Source organism: Loxodonta africana, chromosome 17 (assembly GCF_030014295.1).
Source record: "Loxodonta africana isolate mLoxAfr1 chromosome 17, mLoxAfr1.hap2, whole genome shotgun sequence".
Classification (NCBI taxonomy): Eukaryota; Metazoa; Chordata; class Mammalia; order Proboscidea; family Elephantidae; genus Loxodonta; species Loxodonta africana.
The window spans coordinates 7,950,126-7,971,383 of record NC_087358.1 but is presented as its reverse complement, the minus strand read 5'-3'; the positions used below and the strand labels follow the sequence as shown (position 1 = coordinate 7,971,383).

Sequence of the window (21,258 nt, the reverse complement as noted above, 5' to 3'; positions counted from 1 at the left end):
CTGGAGCCGACAAAAAATAAAACCTTCCCCGAGAGCTGGCACCCTGAATTTGGACTTCTAGCCTCCTAAACTGTGAGAAAATAAATTTCGGTTAAAGTCACCCATTTGTGTTATTTCTGTTATAGCAGCACTGGATAACTAAGACAGCATTTGAATAGAGCTGAAGAATCTAGTAATTGTGAAGGCTGATATTGTCCATGTTATACTACGTGAAGAGTTTAATTTTATCATTGAAAGCCAGTGTATGACACAAAATACAATGGACTCATGTGACCAGCTCATGCTCATTGTGGGCTCGCACGCATGCCCTGATTTAAATTATGTTCTTCTTCTTTATTTTCCTTATTTTCTTTTCCTGCCAGGCAAGCACAGTTGAATACCCAAAAGTTGATAGAATTATGGCACAATTCAACTTTACAGACTATTCTATCTCCCACTTGCCTTTCAACTAGTGGGGGAGGGAGATGCTTTTAAATCAAAAGAATAAAACTCTAAATGTTGAATTGCAAGTGGTAGTCAGTGGCTTTCTCAAATCCTTCTGGCACTCCCCAAGTCTAAGCCCATAGATTGCCCACCTACCTTGTCTACTTCAGACCTAGTCTTTTTGAACTGAAAGCCTCTTCCTGTATAAAGCCATCTTAGAGGACATTTATATCTCCTTGTTCTTGATTTGGAAGCCCTGGTGGCATAGTGGTTAAGAGCTACGGCTGCTAACCAAAAGGATGGCAGTTCAAATCTACGAGGCACTCCTTGGAAACCCTATGGGGCAGTTCTACTCTGTCCTATAAGGTCACTATGAGTCAGAATCGACTCAGGGACAATGGGTTTTCTTTGGTTGGTCCTTGATTTTGAGAAAATCCCCCATTTTTTCCCCATGTTTTCATCTTCTCTGCATATTATGAACAGGATTTTTAGAAGTAAAGTCACAGTCCATCCAATCATTCGTTTATTTCCAAACATTTTGAATTCCCACAATGTTTTAGGATACGTGCTGAACAAAGTTCTGTTCTGTCCTCTGTGGAAAATACCGTTAAGACACAAGTCGGCTCAGCGTCACACTGGGAGGTCACAAAAAGTCAGTCGTAAATTCTATCTCTAGCACCCACATTTATATGCACTGAGTAATCCTTGACAAAAGAATATTTCCCCAACTGCGTAGAAAGAAGATGGTAACCCCCAGCAAGAAGCTAGCAGTTGCCTTTACTTTAAAGGAAATTTTTTTTTTTTTTTTGGAAAATTATGTTCTAACTCCAAGTCATGAGGTTAACCACAGAAGACTGGCAAGAATTGTGGAACCTGCAACCTCAACATAAACCAGGAAAAAAAAAAAAAGGTGCTAGAGGATAGATTACATGCAGAAATACCTCCCCCCCAAAATCCTGTACCCACACTTTTGTAAGCCACTTTCTCTAAGCCAAACCTGATCTTTAACACTGCAGTTGGTTCACGCATGTATGTAATGAGGAAGAAGTCACCTTTTTAGTGCTAGCACAGTGCCTTGCACAAATAAGGTGGTCTAGAAATACGCCTTGAATACTAATCATCTTAGTTTCTTAGTGCTGCTGTAACAGAAATACCATACAGGAGTGGCTTTAACAAACAGAAATTTATTTTCTTACAGTTCAGAAGACTAAACTTGTTGCCCTCGAGTCAATTCTGACTCATAGTAACCCACAGAACAGAGTACAACTGCCCTGTAGGGTTTCCAAGCAGCGCCTGGTAGATTCAAACTGCCGATCTTTAGGTTAGCAGTAGCTGGAAGTCAGAACTGAGGACACCACCTCTGTGTCTGTTGAGCGGGGGGGACGGAGTCCTTGTCTCAGCTTCTGTAGCTTTCTCCTAGGCATTCTTTGGAGATCTCCACGGGGTATCTATCCGCTGTTTGTCCTTGTTTGTTTCTGAGTCTAATCTGCTCTTTGTCGATCGCCAAAGTGATTGGCTTAAGACACACTCTAGACTGGTATGGCCTCATTAACATTACAAAGAAAACCCTATTTCATTTTTAATTTACGTACATTTATCTAGGAAACTCTGGTTGCATAGTGGTTAAGTGCTACAGCTGCTAACCAAAAGGTCAGCAGTTTGAATCTACCAGGCACTCCTTGGAAACCCTATGGGGCAGTTCTACCCTGTCCTGTAGGGTCACTAGGAGTTGGAATTGACTCGACAGCAAGGAGTACATCTATCTAGAGTTTTGTATATGGTTTAAGGTAGGAATTCAATTTCATTTTTCCCCATCATCATTTTTTCCAGCTCCATTTACTGATCAGCCCCATTTTCCCCACTGATATGATTCCTCTACAAAATACTGAAGTTGTGTACATGCAGGGGCTTGTAACATCTCAGTAGGTATCTCTAAAAAATAAGAACTCTTCTTTAAAACCACTATCACAATGCCATTAATGTCTAAAATCATTAACTATATGTCATGAAATATCCAGTCAATGTCCAATTGTCTGGTAATATTTTTTTACAGTTTATTTGAATCAGGTTTCAAATAGGCTCGTATACTACAATTGATTGATAAGCTTCTTAAGTCTCTTTAATCTGTAGTTTCTGTCCCCATCTCTTTTTCGTTTCTTTATAACTTTTTATTGAAGAAATCAGATCTTCTACCCAATAGGCTTTGTGTGGAAAGATTTTGAACCACTGCTTAAATTCTTTTAATAGTTACATAGGACATCGTCAAGGTTTTTATTTTTTCTTTAGCCAGCTTGCAAGTTATATTTTTCAGAAATTTGTCCATATTGTCTAAGTTTTCAAAATTTTTGGCATAGTTATTGATGGTATTATTTTATTATCTTTTTCATTTTTAATTTCCTAGAGCTACAATCCTCTTTCCCCACAATATTGGATCTTTGTTCTTCTCAAATATTATCGTCAATGGTTTGTTATTTTAAAAGGGACCAGTTTGGGACTTAGTTTTTTATCTTTCATTAATTTCCTCTCTTATTTTTGTATGTCTTCCCTTCTACCTCCCTTAGGTTATTTTCTAATTTCTAAAGAAGTGCATTTAACTAATTAATTTTGAATCTTCTTTTCCAGTATAAGCATTAAAACTATAAATTTCTCTCAAACAACCACTTTGCTGTGTCTCATGGGCTTTGCCATGTAGTAATTTTACTGTCATTTAGTTTCAGCTATTTGTAAATTTCTTCTTTTAACCCCTGAGTTATTTAGCATTATGAGTTCTTAATTTCCAAATATGTGGGTTCTTCCTTTATCTTTTTGTTTTTTTTTTAATTCTAATGTAATTATGAACTTAAGGTATGGATGATACCTATTCTTTGAGATGTTCTGAAATTTTCTTTTTGACTACTATGGTACGGTTAGAAACCCTGGTGGTGTAGTGGTTAAGCGCTACAGCCGCTAACCAAAAAGTCAGCAGTTCGAATCCACCAGGTGCTCCTTGGAAACACTATGGGACAGTTCTACTCTGTCCTATAGGTCGCTATGAGTCGGAATTGACTTGAAGGCAACGGGTTTATGGTATGTGATCAATTTTTTCTAAGGTCCCATGTGTGCTGGGGAAAATATTTATGCTCTGATAATTGGTTGCAGAATTCTATATATGCCCATTAGTTCAATATCATTAACTGGCTATTCAAATCTTCAATATCTTGTAGTTTTATCTGCTTGACTTATCAATGATTGGGAGATGAACATGCACTATGAGGGTGGATTTATCTATTTTTATTTATAGTTCTATCAATTTTTGCTTCATATATTTTGAAGATATTTTATTAGTGCACATGTATTTTAAAAGTCCTTGGTGTATTGAATCTATACCATTGTATAGTAATCTTTTCCATCTTTAAGAATAGTTTTGACTTAAAATGAATTTAATCTGACATTAATATCACTATATCTGCTTCCCTTTGGTTAATATTTGCCTTACTGGCCTTCTAAGATTCTTTTTCATTTCAATCTTTATACACCCTTACCCTTTAGGGGCATCCGTTGTAAACTGCATATACCTGGATTTTTTGTTTTACCTGGTAAGTTTATTCTTTTATAATTATTGATACATTAGGACCTACTTTGACCATTTTAATCTTTTTCAGTACTTTTAAGTTCTAATCTTTTTAGTATTTTTTAAAATACTTTTCTTTTTGTGGCTATATATATGCACATATGTATATGTGTGTATAATGTACAAGTATTCAAATACACACTCGTAGGCAGTCTCACCTTTAATAAAATAAGAACACCTTTCACACATCCTCAAGCCTCTTGATGTACCCTGGCCATGCTGATATTACCTAGGCTTTTATATTCTCTGTTTCTTTGGTCTTAGACATTTTTAAAGACAATAATTTTACTGAAATATTCTACCGCCTTTGCTTCATACATCTCATGCAACATCACCTTAGCTTTTCCTGCTTTTTAAGTATTTGTCTAAAGGAAACCCTGGTGGCACAGTGTTTAAGAGATTGGCTGCTAACCAAAAGGTCAGCAGTTTGAATCCACCTGCCACTCCTTGGAAACCCTGTGGAACAGCTCTGTTCTGTGCTATAGGGTCACTATGAGTTGGAATCTACTCAAGGGCAACGGGTTTGGTTTTTGTATTCATCTAACACTGTTTTCCATGTGAGTCTCTGTGTGGCAACATTTCTGAGGTGTTCTACACCTGAGCATGTTTGTATCTTATCCTCAATTTGGCTGAATATAAAACTTTAGCTTCTAGGATCTTTTCCTTCAATAGTTTGAAAATCTTACACTATTGTCTTCTTACTTCTGGTACCGGTCCTGGTATTGCAAAATCTGACGTTAATCTAATGTTAGCCTTTCATCTGTAATCTTTAGCATTTTCTCTTTGCCTTTGATGTTCTAAATTTCACTATAATCTGTCTAGGTGTGAGTTTTCCATTTCAATCTACTTTAATACCCCATGAGCCCTTCAATCTGATTTTTCTTTAAACTTATGCATTCATTTACCCATTCATTTATGGGAAATTTAAGACTATTATTTCTCCAAAATGTCACCCACTCCATTTTTCCTTCTCTTTCCCTTTTGGGGACTCCTGGTTTGTGCTCAACTACTAAGTAGAAAGTTGGTGGTTTGAACCCACCCAGCAGCTCCATGGAAGAAAGGTTTGGTGATCTGCTTCCACAAAGATTACAACTGAAAAAACACCCTATGGAGCTCAGTTCTACTCTGTAACATGTGGGGTCCCCATGAGTTGAAATCAACCCAATGGCAATGGGTTTTTATTATATGTATGCTAACACTTCTATTTTCCGTATCTCTCGGCTTTTATATTTTTCAATGTCTTTGAATTTTTTCTTTCTTCTGGAAGATGACCTCAATCTAGTCTTTCCAATCACTCGTGTGTTCCTTCACTGTGTTTCTTACGTTGTTTTATCCTATCTCAACATAAAAAAAAAAAATCCTCACGACTGGACCAATGAGCAACAGCATGATAAATGGAGAAAACATTGAAGTTGTCAAGGGTTTCATTTTACTTGGATCCACAATCAACAGCCATGGAAGCAGCAGTCAAGAAATCAAAAGACGCACTGTATTGAGTAAATCTGCTGCAAAGGACTTCTTTAAAGTGTTGAAGGGCAAAGATGTCACCCTGAAGACTAAGGTGTGCCTGACCTAAGCCATCGTATTTTCAATTGCTTTGAGGTTTCTATTTTCTCATTTCCCCCATAGCTCCCCCTAGAATGCTATTGCTATAGGGAATTAAACAGTCAAGTGTTTCTGTGTTTTCCTTATTTTACTATTTTGTTCCTGCTTTCTTCCTTTGTTTTTTGTATTCCTTACATCTAGAGTGTTCCCCTTTGCCCCCTCTTACCTATCTTTTTGGCCGCTTCCTTCAAAATCTGGCTCTGTAGTAATTTCCTGCAGACAGCTTTCCCCGACTGACCCCACTCCAGCTTACTCTCTTTTTCTCTGGGCCTCTGGGAATTCCTGTCTAAACTATACATATTATCATGTACTTGGAAAAATATTTTGCTTTGTAATTTTATTCAGTTAGTTACGTATTTATGCATTTTGTAATATTTTACTTACATTATTTACATATTTATATTTCTGTTCATACCCTTCTAGTCCCTGATTTTTCCTTTTTACCAGCATTTATTACAGCCGCTACTGCATATAGAAATGTGTAATTAGTTGTTTAATGTCTGTCTCTTTTGGCTCATTGCTCATCACTGTATCCTCAGAGCCTATAATAATGTATGCAGTAAGTGCTCATTAAATATTATAATATCTTTGAAACACCATTCAGGATATAAGGAGAATGAAAGTGCTCGCAAATGCTTGCTGATTTTTTCTAAACACCCTTTTGTTTCAAACCCCCTCTTGCTTTTTGTAACAGAATGTGTTTGATTGCAAGATACAGAAAACCTAACACGGGCTTAAATCAAAAGACGTTTGCTGTTTACTTAGTTGAGGGAGCCCTGGTGGTGCAGTGGCTAAATGCTCGGCTGCTAACCTGCTATCGGAAGGGTCAGTGGTTGGAACCCATAAGCCACTCCGTGGGAGAAAGACGTGTAGCAGTCTGCTTCCATAAAGATTTACAGCCTTGGAAACTATGGGGCAGTTCTACCCTGTCCTATAGGGTCACTGTCATAGATTGAATTATATCCCCCAAAAAATATGTTTACCAATTTGGCTGAGCCATGGTTCCTGGTATTGTGTAATTTTCCTACTTGTTATAAATCCTGCCTCTATGATGTTAATGGAATCGACTCGATGGCACTATGATGTTAATGAGGGAGGATGGATGGCAGTTGTGTTAGTGAGGCGGGACTCAATCTGCGAGACTGGATTGTGTCTTCAGGCAATCTCTTGAGATATAAAAGAGAGAAGCCAGCAGAGAAACACCGGGACCTCTTACCACCAAGAAAGCAGTCCCCAGAGCAGAGTGCGTCCTTTGGACCTGGGGTCCCTGCGCTAAGAAGCTCCTAGTCTGGAGGAAGATTGATGAGAAAGCAGACAGAGAGAGAAAACCTGAATTTGGACTTTACTGTGAGAAAATAAACTTCTCTTTGTTACAGGCATCCATTTGTGCTATTTCTGTTATAGCAGCACTAGATGCCTGAGACAGTCACTATGAGTGGAATTGACCTGGCAGAAATTGGTTTGTTTGTTTGTTTGTTCGTTTTGGTCAAGTCCAAAGGTGGTGGTTCCCCGCATTGGTTTGACATCTCAGCTGTCATCAAGGACCTACCTAAGTTCTTCTCATTCTTCTCCTTAGCTGTCTGAAGCTGGTTGGCCTTCAACCTCAGCCATAATGTGTCACAGCTCAAAGATGGCGGCCACATTCTGATATTTGAATGTGCAAAGAAGAAAGCAAGGGGAGTAATGACAAAAAAGGCGGACTATTTCCTCAATCATGTCAAAACCTCAGAAATCACCCCAGCTCCAGCAGTCTTCTTCACATTCCAACGTGTGCAGTGAAGAATTAGCCTTACTCAAGAAAGATCCTGCCTTTGCCCTAGCCCCCTGCTAGCCCCCTGGAATGGCATGCCTTATATGAGTGTCTTTGCTTTCCTGACTGCTCTGGTCACCAGAGAGTCTAACAATGTAATTTATGGTGGGGAATTTGGGCCACATGTATTGGTTCTGGCTCCTGAGGGCTGGAGATGAAAGGTCAGCAACACCAAACTCTGGACACTAAAGGCTCTGAGCTTTCCTGGCTGGCAGTACTTGATACGTATTGTCACACATGAACAGCAGGAAAACAACGCTGTTTTGGCTCCACAGGAAGAAAACAATAGAAACTCGGTGTTTGGTGCATTTCCTGGACTTGGCCCTATGCACTTCTTTCTTGGCTGATTTAAATCTGTATCCTTTGCCTGAAATAAACTGTAACCATGACTATAACAGCTTTCCATGAGTTCTGTGAGTCCTTCCAGTGAATTTTCAAAACTGAGGGTGGTTTGGGGGATCCCTTGAATTGCAATTAGTGTCAGAAGTGAAGGTGGTCTGGTATGGACTATCCCCCCCAACTTCTGCAGTGGGCAAAGGACCACACAGTGGCAAGAGCTGAGTCATGTGCCTCCTTCTGGGCTAAGTGTGTTCAGAGAGGAAAGGACTGACATTAATGACAAATCCTGACTCATCCCGAGGAAAAAGAAAGAGCAAGCATTCAGGAGGCAAGCGGCATTGTGGCCACACTTGTGCTATATTGAATGATCCACACTAAAACTCTCATTTTCTCAAATCCCCCAAGTTAAGACTTTTCAGTCTTTTTCTCCCTATGTTTTAATCCTTAAGCCTTTCCTCTCAGAAATTTTTTCTTCTTAAAATGGACTTTTCAAAGAGACATTTACTTCCCAACCCACAGGCTTCTTTCACTGACTTGTTTACATACTCAATCTCTGCACTGTGATTCTTTATCTTTTCAAAAGCATTGGAACGTACCAAATTTCTGAAGAGGAACAGGTTTATTTTGACCTTTCCTTCCCACTTTTTAACCTATTTCTATTTCTCAAAGAACAAGACAATGTCTTCTGCTCTCCTTCTAATTCCCAGCAGGGTGCCACAGGTGCTAATGTACGCGGTTTGTCCCTGCCTTTTATGGTTAATCGGAGATGAGCTTTAACAGGAATCAACAGGAACCAGGGTTTTACAGCCAAGATCAACGGTCATATTACACATGGCCTGTGCTAACTTGTTTATATTAAAGTCTCTGCATATTTGCTTCTTGCTGATGTCAGGAAGTCCCACAACACAGTGTATCCCCACTTCATTACACCTTTCCAACATCTTTCACTGGAAGAAAGAAGCTGGGTTTCCATGGTAACGCATGGATGGCACTTGAGGGTATTTGGGCATAGGTATGACAACTCTCAGAAACCCTGGCGGCCTAGTGGTTAAGTGCTAGGGCTGCTAACCAAGAATTTGGCAGTTCAAATCCTCCTTGGAAACCCTATGGGGCAGTTTTGCTCTGTTCTGTAACACTGTGAGTCGGCATCGACTCCACAGCAGTGGGTTTTGGTTTAAGACAACTCTCAGATTCAGTGGAGAGAAGAGAGACCAAGTCTCCCCCCAACCCCCCCAGAAATTCACTTCAGAAACTAAAGGGACCCAGCAGGTCAGCATGCAGTGTTAACACAGATTTATAACTCTAAATGAAAATTCAATTTTGTTTTATCTCAATTTTATTTTGCCTTTCTCACAAAGAAATGGGGGCAGAAGCTTTGATTTCTAAAGTTTCTCAGAACAGAGAGATGATGCTGGCATAGGAATGAACATGATGAAGGGACCAGGAGACAGACAGCCGTTACCCACACAAATCTTCAAAATTCTCTGTATGTCCCGACATGTTTCCTTACGGCTGCTAGTCCTTCAGCCAGGATTGCACATAGAGCCACCAATCAGGTAAGTACCAGGATCCAAGCCAGAACAGATAAGAAAGCATGTGCCTGCCTGTCACATTTCCTTTGCCTCCTAGTGGTTAAAAAGTTACTTCATGCCACTTGAGAATGCAAACTGAGGCCTGTCCATATCAGAACTATAAACAAACTGCAGTTACTCCAAGGGCTGCAGTCTCTACACTTCTGCTTATCAGAAGGTCAGCACCGGTGAAAGGTCAGAGAAATAGCCTGAGACATGCCAAACACCTCTCCTGCTCCATTATGCGAAGCAGAGTGACCAAGGAGCCCACTTCCTATATTTGTTACAACTTCTGTTTGATGCACTCTAATCCAGAGCCTCCTAATTGTCTGGGAACCCAAGCTAAGGAGAACAATTGCTTAAGGTTACATACTGGGCCCACAATCCCAACACTAATTTCTCAAAAAAGAAAAGTCACTGGGCCTTTTTTATTCCTCGCAAAAGGAACAGATTTTCAACTCCACTGCAACATAAGGCATTGCACGGGCTGTAATGATCTACACAAAGACAGAACTTTGAAGCTCCTTGGCTCTCCTTAACCTCCACCAAGCCCAGGAAGTTATTATCACCAAGTTAGACAATTCAGACCTTAAAAGACAGTCGGTCTTTCCTTAGAAAAGAAGTGTAGCTGTTACCGACTGAGCTCATGTACCTACAAATAAGAATACTAGTTTCACACAAAATACCAGACTTCTGAAATGCCAGGTGAACAGTGCATTTACCTACAACGTCCTCCTGAAATGTCTCTGCCAAAGTGCTCAGATATGAAGCATTCAACTGAGCTCTCTCAATTTTAATTCCTATTTCACATTACTACCTTCGGTTGAGATAATCAGATCCTCTTCTGTCTCTTTTAAATTATTCCTCTTAGTTCTTTTGCAATTTGCCTTCATACACTGCTGAACCTACTGACTCAGATATAACACTCATATTTCGATGATAATCAAGAAATAATGACTGAGGCATATTTTACTACACTTAATTCTGACAGGACACTTCCTTGTCTTAAACAAAAACTTAGGGTGGTGTGTGTGTGCATATACATATCGTATATATATATCTTATATATATAGCGAGATAACGCGAATATGAATCATCCATTCTAATTTAGTGGAGTGATAAGGCATTAGGACACTGTCGAATCTGGGTATAAAAGTAATGGTGGAGAGGCACGCCAGAATCAAACATTATGACTATAAAAAAAGGATTTATTATTCCCAAGAGATGTGAGAGAGTAATGGATGAGAGTAGACTACTTTTAGAAGGACTTAGTTTATGGGTGGTAAACCCAACAACGAATTATTACAAAAATAATCCAGGGATGTCTGGGGCTGTGGGTGCAGAAGGGTACCTAAGCTGTAATGCTCGAAACATAACCTAAGTTTTAAAACAGGAAAACACACACACACACCCTATGCCTTAGGAGGCACGCAGAGAGGACCAACATAACTGCTGCACGATGCCTCCTCAAGAACAGGAAAATTTCTGTTTTCGCGATTCAGCCCACCTTCACCCCAATCCCTCAGCACCATTTCCACGCCCATCACTGAAGGAGAACGCCACAGAGACTCAATTCATCACCCTCCTCTGCAACAACCCTCGTTGCTTTGCCAGAGGAAGCCACAGCGACCAAGCCCTCAATCACTGACGCCCTCCCCAGCCACACCAGCCCTGAGTCCCGTCTCCATACAACCCGGCCTTTGTAGCAAGACAATCGAAAGTTGTGGTTGGCTCAACCTAAGCCTGCGTCATTCACCAGCTCGCCTACGATTGGTTGGCAGAGAGTACGCAGGCGCAAACGCCCCGCCTGGAGAGGCATACGGAAATGGATGGCTGAGCCTGCAACTAGACTTCTTCCCTATTGGCTGAAGCAAGGGTGTCACGTGGTATTAGGCGGCTCCCTATTGGCCCTGAGTGATACCACGAGGTATAGAGACGTGTTGTGGTTGGCTGGAATGAATCCAAGCTTCCTACTCAATACTCCAGCCGGCTGTTGCTGAGGCATCCCTGGTGTTCTTGGCGGCCTCGCAGGGCTCCGCGCTCCGGGTTTTTCCTGCGCCCGCAGCTGACAGGGCGTGGGAAGAGCTCGCCTTCAGTCCCGCGCAGTGGGAGGCGGGGCTAGAGGGGAGGTGGATGGGATCCACGTCGACGTCGCTAGGCGTGAACCCTGCCTCGGCGGTGTGTGTGGCCGCTGCTGAGCAGCTCCTCCGGCCGTGGGTGCTTGTCACCTGTCCGTCATTGCTCTGCCGCTGGGAACAAAGCTGCTTTTCCTTACGTTTATGCAACCTCGGGCAGAAGGCCGGAGGTGTTCTCCTCACCTTACACAGAGCTTCATCCCCAAAGCGAAGCCCTGAGAAATACTGACAGACTGGGCGGTGTCAGGCAGAGCCCCTGCCCACGTCTTCCCTGCTTTGCTTGCATTAGGTTGGCCTGGCCCCGCTAGCGTCCGTGTCCGCCAAGACCCGAGACTCCGGCAGGCGAACTGGGCATGCTCAGTACACAGGCCCCAGCGTGCGGTGGGCTGTGCGGGTGGGGTGGGGGTGAGTGGCCGCGGGGCTTGTTTATTTAAGCGCGGGCCGAAGCTTCGGCGCTGCGCAGAGCCTCCGGGGAGCGCGCGCGGCTGGTCGCCTAGACGACGAGGGCCGGGGCGGGGCCGCGAGGCCCCGCCCCGGCCGCCGAGCCCCGCCCCCGGCCGCGCCGCGCCGCGGCTCGGGCTCGGGCTCGGGCTCGGGCTCGGGCTCGGGCGCGCGCTCCAGCGCCGAGGGGAGCGGCGGCGGCGGCGGCGGCGGGCGAGGAGCTGGGCGTGGAGGCGCGAGGGGCGGGGCGGCCAGGCGGGCGGGCGGGCGGCACTGCGGGCCCGCGGCTCGGGCGGCTCCGGCGGCTGCGCTCCCTGCGCTCCCTGCTCGCCCTCAGTGCGCCCGGCTCGGCCCATGCCCAGGGCCGCCGCTCCCTCCGCCGCCGCCGCCGCCGCCGCCGCCCGGGGGGCCGCCGCGGCCGTGCGGGTGGGGCGGCCGCGGGAGGCGGCGGGGCCGGCAGCCGGGGCAGGGTCCGGGGGCGCAGCGCGGCGGGCGTAGTCTATGTCGCGGGCGGCGGGGGCGGCGGCGGCGGCGGCGGAGGGACGATGCGCGAGTACAAAGTGGTGGTGCTGGGCTCGGGCGGCGTGGGCAAGTCCGCCCTGACCGTGCAGTTCGTCACCGGCACCTTCATCGAGAAGTACGACCCCACCATCGAGGACTTCTACCGCAAGGAGATCGAGGTGGACTCGTCGCCGTCGGTGCTGGAGATCCTGGACACGGCGGGCACCGAGCAGTTCGCCTCCATGCGGGACCTGTACATCAAGAACGGCCAGGGCTTCATCCTGGTCTACAGCCTGGTCAACCAGCAGAGCTTCCAGGACATCAAGCCCATGCGGGACCAGATCATCCGCGTGAAGCGGTGAGAGGCGCGGGCGCGGGGGCGCGGGCGGGCGCGGGGGCGCGGGCGGGCGGGCGGGCGGGCCGGCGGGGGCAGCCCCTTCCGGAGGGGCCCCGGGGGGCGGCCAGAGCCGGGCTTCAGGGCGGGACTGGGCGCGGCTGTCCCGGGGCCGCAGCCCCGGCGCGGGTCCGCCTTAGGGGCCGCTGGCCGGGGAGACGGCCCGCGCGCTCCTGCTGGTTCTGCAGCCCTCCCCACCCTCGTCGTCGTCATTTTCCGTCTCCAATTTGACCGCTTTGTTTCACAACTAATATCTGGCACCCCGTTAACCCACAGCACAGCTCTTTGTCTCTTGGCTCGTCTTAGGAGCGCTTGTACAGAACCCTAAAGGAAACAAAGTTTAAAACTTGCAGGGGATTAAAGGGGTGGGCAGGTTTATGTCGGGAAGAGGATAGTGGAAGTCTAGGCAAGACATTTTCAGATTGAACCGCCCCCGCCCCGCCCCCTCCCCCCGAAAAGCTACCTTTGCAATATTGACGGCAAAAATTGCTCACACATGGACTGCGAAGATACCACATCAAGAGCAAAGAGACCTTTATCATCCCAGAAAAGATTTAATGGTGCAAATGCGTCTTACAGAAATCAGCTCTCTGATTTAGTGCGAAACTTTGAAGCCAGATTGTTATTTGAAGACAGCAGCTCAGTGGGGTTGCAGGAGTGTTGGCTTATAGGTGCACAGATAAGCCTTTTATTCATTAAAAGAAGCGTGGCTTAACTCTGGACGGAAATGCTTTTTTCTTCCATTTGGTTTTGTTTCCATCTAACCATCCCCCCCCCCCCAAAAAAAGACGGAAGAGTCTTCAGATGTGTAAGTCGGGTATTAGCTGATAAAGTTACTACAAACGAGCTCTTTGCCGATATAAACTCTGTTCTAAAAAGTTATGGCTAGTAGCTTAAAGGACATGATGTCTGTTTTCTATTAAAGTTGACTGAGTATATTTTTCTCTATGATTTTGAGCGTTTGGCATGTTAGTGTCCTGGTTCAGAGTTTCAGAAAGTTTCCCTAATTACTGTTGAATTACACATGTTTGTCTGGTTCTTACTGTGAGAGTCTCTGCAGATAACCTTGTTGATGTAGTCTCATTTTCTTTTTCCTACCCCATTCCACCTGTAGCCATACATTTGAAGACAGACATTGAAAGATAGGTGCGAGTTTACCACAAGCACAATCACACCAGAAGGCAGCTTGAGTCTGCTGATCTTGAAAAAGCAAGGACCAAGCGCGGTGTACTCAGGGCATGCTCAAGAACTCTGTGAGCAGTGGGTTTTTAACGCAGCGTAGGAGCTTCAAGGGGAGGCCCTCTCCCCACCACCCTCCTTAACCAGATGACTGTGCACTTCAATAGCTAAGTGAAAGTTTTGTGTTATCCCTTCAGTTAAATTTCAAACTAGAATAAAGTCAATATTTTTATGGCCTTTGTTGCTGAGATCTTTGAGTCTGATAGCCTTTTATTTCTCCAGTCTCAGTATCTTCAAGTTGTTTATGGTTAACAGATGGGCAGTTTTGGTGTTGATAATGTATATGACATTGAAGGAACTACACCATTCAAAGGGAGCCCTGGTGGCATAGTGGTTAAGAGCTCAGGAAGGTAGGCAGTTTGAATCCACCAGCTCCTCCTTGGAAACCCTGTGGGGCAGTTCTTTTCTATATGTAGGATGACTGTGAGTGGAAATCGACTCGACAGCAGTGGGTACTATTCAGGGGACTCAAATGCTTAATTATACTTCACCACCCCACCCCCAACACCACACAATTAAAATGAAAAAAATCTACGAGCAGAGCAGTCTAACACGTTGCCACATCTCAGCGTTTGACCAAACACATAAAATAATAATCTAAGTAAGTGCCCCAGCTGTCCCACCTTTCATGTCTTAACATGTCCATATAAAGGTGCATGCATACGTTATAAAGCCACATACCCAGAGCAAACCTCTTGGCCCGAGCCTAGGGGGCAAAATATGGTAGACAAGACATCATCGGATAGTATAATTTCTTATTTAGTGCTGATTATTTTTCTCAGTATGTAATGTTTTAGTCTAAAATTGGTGTCCTGGGACAACTTCTTGCACTGTGGCCCGTTGCGGGGGGAGGGTGAGGATAAATTTGACTTGCCTGCATGTCGCTGTACTCACTAGGTTACCTTCTTGGTGTAAAAAGACCAGTGAGCAGCTAAAGTGGAGTTCATCCACTCTTCACTGGAATTCTACCATTTTCCCCATGAAGAACCACTGAGACTTTTATGTTCACGTCATGTTTTTTTATACCCCTCCCTAACCTCATGATCTGGTTTCCCAGACCTTACCAAAAAACCCTTTGCAGTCAAGTCCATTCCGACTCTTAGCGACCCTGTAGATCAGAGTAGAACTGCCCCACAGGGTTCCAAGGAGCGGCTGGTGGAGTTGAACTGCCGACCTTTTGGTTAGCAGCCATAGCTCTTAATTACTGCACCTCCAAGGCTCCCCTGGCTTCCCAGCATATAGCGTATTATACAAAAATTAAATTGAAAGAGAGAAAGGACTTGTGTCTGTTATCTATCTACAATACATAAAGCATATATTATACTGGAACAGGCGTTCACTGTGTTGGTTCTTCACCCCTCCTCCCACTTAAAGAGGATGAAACATGGTTTTCAAATAAGTGAATTTTCTACTCTTTGGGGAATAGATTTTTTTAATTAACCAGTTACTGAACAAAATATTCAGTAATTCTTCTCTCTCATCTGCCCGTTCTGTGCCAACTTGCTGTTTTATGTATTATGTATAGCAGTCAGTGGGGATATTCGATATCACCATAATGGCAGATGACCTAACTGAAGAGGAAAGAGACTTAATACCTTACCCAAGACCAGTCAGTGCTGGAGAGGAGATTTAAACCGAAGTCTGTGTGAATCCATGTACTCTCCTCTTTTCTTCTGTATCAGGCAGCCTTTCAGCTTCACCTTTATTGGCAAATTCAGTATCTAATTTTTGGTCTAGGGTAGTGTCATTCAGGAGAATGTAATACAAGCCACAAATGTAATTTAAAATTTTCTAGTAGCTGGTTTTTAAAAGAGTAAAATGTGAAATTAATGTTAATAATGTATTTTATTTAACCTACTATATCGAAAATATTCATGATAAATGGAGAAAAGAGGTTTTCAAGGATTTCATTTTACTTGGATCCACAATCAATGCCCATGGAAGCAGCAGTCAAGAAATCAAAGGACACGTTGCATTGGGTAAATCTGCTGCAAAAGACCTCTTTAATAAAGTGTTAAAAAGCAGAGATGTTACTTTGAGGACTAAGGTGTGCCTGACTCACGCTATGGAATTTTCAGTGGTCTCATACACGTGCAAAAGCTGGACGATGAATAAGGAAGACCGAAGAAGAATTGACACCTTTGAATTATGGTGTCGGCAGGGAATACTGAATATACCACGGACTGCCAGAAGAACGAACAAATCTGTCTTGGAAGAAGTACAACCAGGATGCTCCTTTTAGAAGCGAAGATGGCGAGACTTTATGTTACATACTTTTGACATGTTCTCAGGAGGAACCAGTCCCTGGAGAAGGACATCATGCTTGGTAAAGTAGAGGGTCAGTGAAAAAGAGGAAGACCCTCAACCAGGTGGATTGACACAGTGGCTGGAACAATGGGCTCAAACATAGCAAGGATTGTAAGGATGGTGTAGGACTGGGCTGTGTTTCATTCTGTTGTATATAGGGTCACTGTGAGTCGGAACCAACTCTATGGCACTTAACAACAACTACATCCAAAATATTGTCACTTCAACATGGGATCAATATTAAAAATTATTAACGAGCTATATTCCTTTCTTTTTTTCGTAGTAAGTTTTTGAAATCCAGTATGTTTTCTACATTTATGGAACATTCAAGTTTAGCCTAGCCACATTTCAAGAGCTTAGTAGCCACATGTGGCCAGAGGCTACCATATTAGACAGTGCAGGTCTAAGGTGTATGTATTTTGGAGAAGTGCTTGCTTCTCTAAGCACCAGTCTCCTTCACTGTGAAATAGAGAAAAACATGTGCCCCTCAGAATTTCTGTTAGGATTAAATGAAATGATGTATTTAGGGCACCCAGCCCAGTACCCGATGCAGAGAAATGGCTTGAAAAGTTCTAGCTGTCGCTTTTACTTTTACATTTTCTCTGTCAGTCTGAAAAGAATCGTTAATGGAAAGAGCCTTACCTCACAAAGTAACAAATATATACATAAAAAAGGCATGGTTCTGCATACTGTTATAGTTTCATGGTAAATTTCCTACACAAATACCATATCTACCTTGTTGCTTTTCTAACTGTTCTGTCTGCATCAGTTTTCGTTTGAAAGTCTACTCATATTTAAACTAAAATTTTTTTCCAAAAAATGTAGAATGCCTATAACTCTTTTTAATACCATACCCACTGCCCTTGAGTTAATTCCCACTCATAGCCACCCCATAGGGTTTTCGAGGCTGTAAATCTGCAGAAGCAGACTGCCACATCTTCATTCCATGGAGATGGCGGTGGTTTCAAACCCCCAACCTTTCCGTTAGGAGTTGAACACCTTAACCACTGTGCCACCGAGACTCCTTCTTTATATCCTACATCTGAAAAATATAAGTATGTAAGAAAACGGTAGGTATGGGCAGATGGAGAGAGAGACAAGATGGAAAAGTCAAAATAGAAGCAAAGGAGGCCCTAGGGTGGATTCATTCATCCTTCTTTGGGAGTTTAGGTTGTAAAGACAGGAACTAAGAGGAAAGTTGGATAAAATAAGTTACCCTTGAAAATTCTTTCAATCAATTATGGTGTATGTGGTTTTAGGAAACCTTGGTGGTGTAGTGGTTGAGTGCTACAGCTGCTAACGAAGAGGTCAGCAGTTCGAATCCTCCAGGCGCTCCTTGGAAACTCTGTGGTGCAGTGGTCGCTATGAGTTGGAATTGACTTGACAGCAGTGGGTTTGGTTTTTGGGTTTATGTGGTTTTATGTAAACAAATTTCTTGGAAATACGTACAGATGTATGATACATGCATTAGAGTGTGCTGTATGTCATTTCCTAGATCACATGTAGAAATTACATTAATAAGCGTATTGCTACCAGAAAACTTTAGCAAATACAAATATCCCAACTTTGTTGCTTCTCCTCTTGACTGCACCATCTAGAGACATTTTAGCAGTTTCCCACCCTCTTCTTCCATATGTATCTACTAATTAATTACCTCACTTTTTGTAAAGGATGGCTAGAAAGTCAACGTCACCGCTTGCCTGGTGGTCTGAATATTTCTCACTCAGTGGTTAGTCATGTAATCTTTCAAATTATGGGCGGTTTCTTGCCAGAGGATTTATCAGTAGCCAGGGACAGCTGATGTCTTTTATATGTGTGCTGTGGAATAACTCATAGCTATTTAAATTACTTTTACTTATCTCTTTTAAAAGGTAAGTATTGCTATAATATGACTCCTCTGAGTATAGATTTTATTGATATAATTGTCAACGGATCTAACAAAACAAAACACCTGGATGTATAGATCACAGGCTGGGATGCCAAAAAGTAAACAGAAGTTTCCCTTGAAGGAAAAAACTGGGGGCAGTGAAAAGGGACTCATGGCTGTGAGGCGCTGTAGCTTGGAGACCCAGTTTTGGACTATAAGTTTGGAGGTACCAAACTGGGGAAGGAGGTGTTCGTGGAGGAAAGAATGCTAGCGGAGCTCTGGAAGCTTCATTTACTTGGGACCAAAAAAAAAAAAATTGATGTATTTCCCTTGGTTTGGGCTCTACAGCACCCATCTGTCTTGGGTCAAAGACCTATGTGGGGCAATTAGCAGTTTACCTCTGTTTTAAAGCAGAGCTTATGGTTACTCCACGTGAGGAGCAAAAGCACACACAAGCAGTTGGATCACTTGAGAACGATCACTTAAGTGGTACAGAAATAATAATAATAATAAAATCAACCACTCTTTTCCCATTCTCTTTCCCAAATCTTAAAATGTCCCATATATGTACATAATTGAAACCAAAGCTTCCTAGCTTGGTATTCAGCTTGTAAGGAGCCCTGATGGCACAGTGGTTAAGCGCTCAGCCGCTAACCAGCAGGTTGACAGTTGGAACTGACCATCTGCTCCATGCAAGAAAGATATGGCAGTCTGCTTCCGTAAAGATTTATAGCCTCAGGAACCCTATGGGGCGGTTCTACTCCTGTCATACAGGATCGCTGTGAGTCAGAATTGACTTGATGGCGGTGGGACTTTTGTCATGTAGCTTGTATTATGTTTTATTCTTTTGTCTTACTCCTTTGTTTTTAAATGCTCCTTGTGGCCCACTAAATTGATCTCATGACAGATCTTTTGAAAACTGCTATCCTAGAACATCTTACTCGAAGAAAAATGCATGGAATTATCTTTTTAATATTTTGAAACAACTTTTATCTTCTGTCTCCTGCTTTTCCAGTTTCTACCACTGCTGTGTAAGATTATTACAGTGAAATACTAACCACCGTGAGTCAGTAAATGCTATACCTCTACTACAAAGAAGGATGATGATGTTGGGTCTTGGCAGAGTTCTGTCATGTGATCTCCAGCGTCATTTCTGTCACCAAGGCCATATTTTCCAACTGCTAATCCTTCTTTGTTTCCTACTTTTGCATTTCAGTCACCGGTAATTATGGTTGCATCTTGATTGCATGTTTGATCAATTTCAGACTGCAGAAGTTGGTAAAAATCTTCAGTTTCTTCATCTTTGGCCTTAGTGGTTGGTGCGTAAATTTGAATAATAGTCTCATTAACTGATCTTCCTTGTAAGCTATCAATGACAGCGTTGTACTTCAGGATAGACCTTGAAATGTTCTTTTTGACAGTGAACGTAACACCATTCCTCTTCACTTCGTCGTTCCCAACGTGGTAGACCATATGATTGTCTGACTCAGTAGGACCAATACCAGTCCATTTCAGCTTACCAGTGCCTAGGATATTGATCTTTATGTGTTCTATTTCATTCTCGATGACTTCTGATAATTCTTGATTCACTTTGTGCATTCCACACTAATTGCTAATGGATGCTTACAGCTGTTTTTTCTCATTTTATGGTGTACCACATCAGCACATGAAGGTCCTGAAAGTTTTACTCCATCTACATCATTAAGGTCCACGCTACTTTGAGGAGGCAGCTCTTCCCCAGTTGTATTTTGAGTGTCTCCAACCTTAGGGGATCATCTTCCCGCACTATATCAGACAGCGTTCTGCTGCTGTCCATAAGGTTTTCACTGGCCAGCCTTTTTCAGAAGTAGATCGTCAAGTCCTTCTACCTAGTCTGTCTTAGTCTGGAAGCTCTACTGAAACTGTCCGCTATTGGTGACCCTGGTGGTATTTGAAATACTGGTGGCGTAGCTTCCAGCATCACAGCAACACTCAAGCCACCACAGTAAGACAAACTGTCAGGTAAGTGATGGACAAAGAAAGATAGCATTTAGTTACTGAACAAAAAGATACATAAAGTCTATCTTTTGAGGAACCATTTATTATTTGTTGTGAATAGTAAAAATGTAAAGGCATGTTTCTCATGTAATTTTATTTCTTCTAATAAAGCAGGGTATCTCCTGCCTTGTGAAAACTTAGAACCCGGGCTTCGATCTGGCTCATTCTGGTTTGCACCCCTGCTGAGAATTTATATCTCTAACAGGTTCCTAGGTGATGCTGATGCTGCTGGTTGGGGACCAGTTCTGAGAACCTCTAGTAGACAGAGGTTCTGAAAACTTACTAGACGTGAGAATCACCCGCAGGTTCTGATTCAGAGTACCTGGGGCGGAAACACAAATTCTCAGCAGGGCTTAGAACCGAAACAAACGGGTTTGACGCCCTGCTTAGAAGAGAAGTAGGGGTAGTAGTACTCACACTAGAATGCATGATTGCAGGGTTTATTCACTATTACCACAGGTTCCTGTGCGGATTTGAGAGATGAATCTTTAAAAGAGGTTTGCTGCATCTGTCCGGACTGCATTGATTTAATTCTCTCCTGAGACAGTAAAATAGGTGAAGATGACCGTAATTATAACCCAAAACCAAAAAACCCGTTGCCGTTGAGTCAGTTCTGACTAATAGGGACCCTATAGGACAGAGTAGAACTGCCCCATGGAGTTTCCAAGGAGCAGATGGCGGATTATGAACTGCCAACCTTTTGGTGAGCACCCAAGCTCCACCAGGGTTTCGACCATAATTATAGATATCTTAAAATCACTCAGTAGAGTTATTCAGGATTAACATTGCAAATTTAAAACGTTTAGGAGTGTCACTTCTCATGCTTTCCTGGGAGGATCCATTTAAAAATTAGTAATTCAAATGTGTAAATTATACATTAAATGAATAACTCAGTACACACTAGTGTTTTCTTGGTCTCTAGCTCTCTGTAAAAGAAATCTTAGCATGAGTTTCTCCATTTTTTGATGTGGAGTTTTTT

General features: G+C 43.2%; 1 protein-coding gene across 1 annotated transcript in view; it reads left to right on the top strand.

Annotated features, from left to right (window-relative positions):
* Positions 1–12,468: 12,468 nt before the first annotated feature.
* RAP2A (RAP2A, member of RAS oncogene family) overlaps positions 12,469–21,258 on the top strand; it is a 40,679-nt gene continuing 31,889 nt past the window's right edge. Inside the window, exon 1 of the mRNA XM_064269977.1 lies at positions 12,469–12,793. Coding sequence (XP_064126047.1) covers positions 12,480–12,793 — 314 coding nt within the window. The 5' untranslated portion in view covers positions 12,469–12,479. The remainder of the gene's footprint in view (positions 12,794–21,258) is intronic.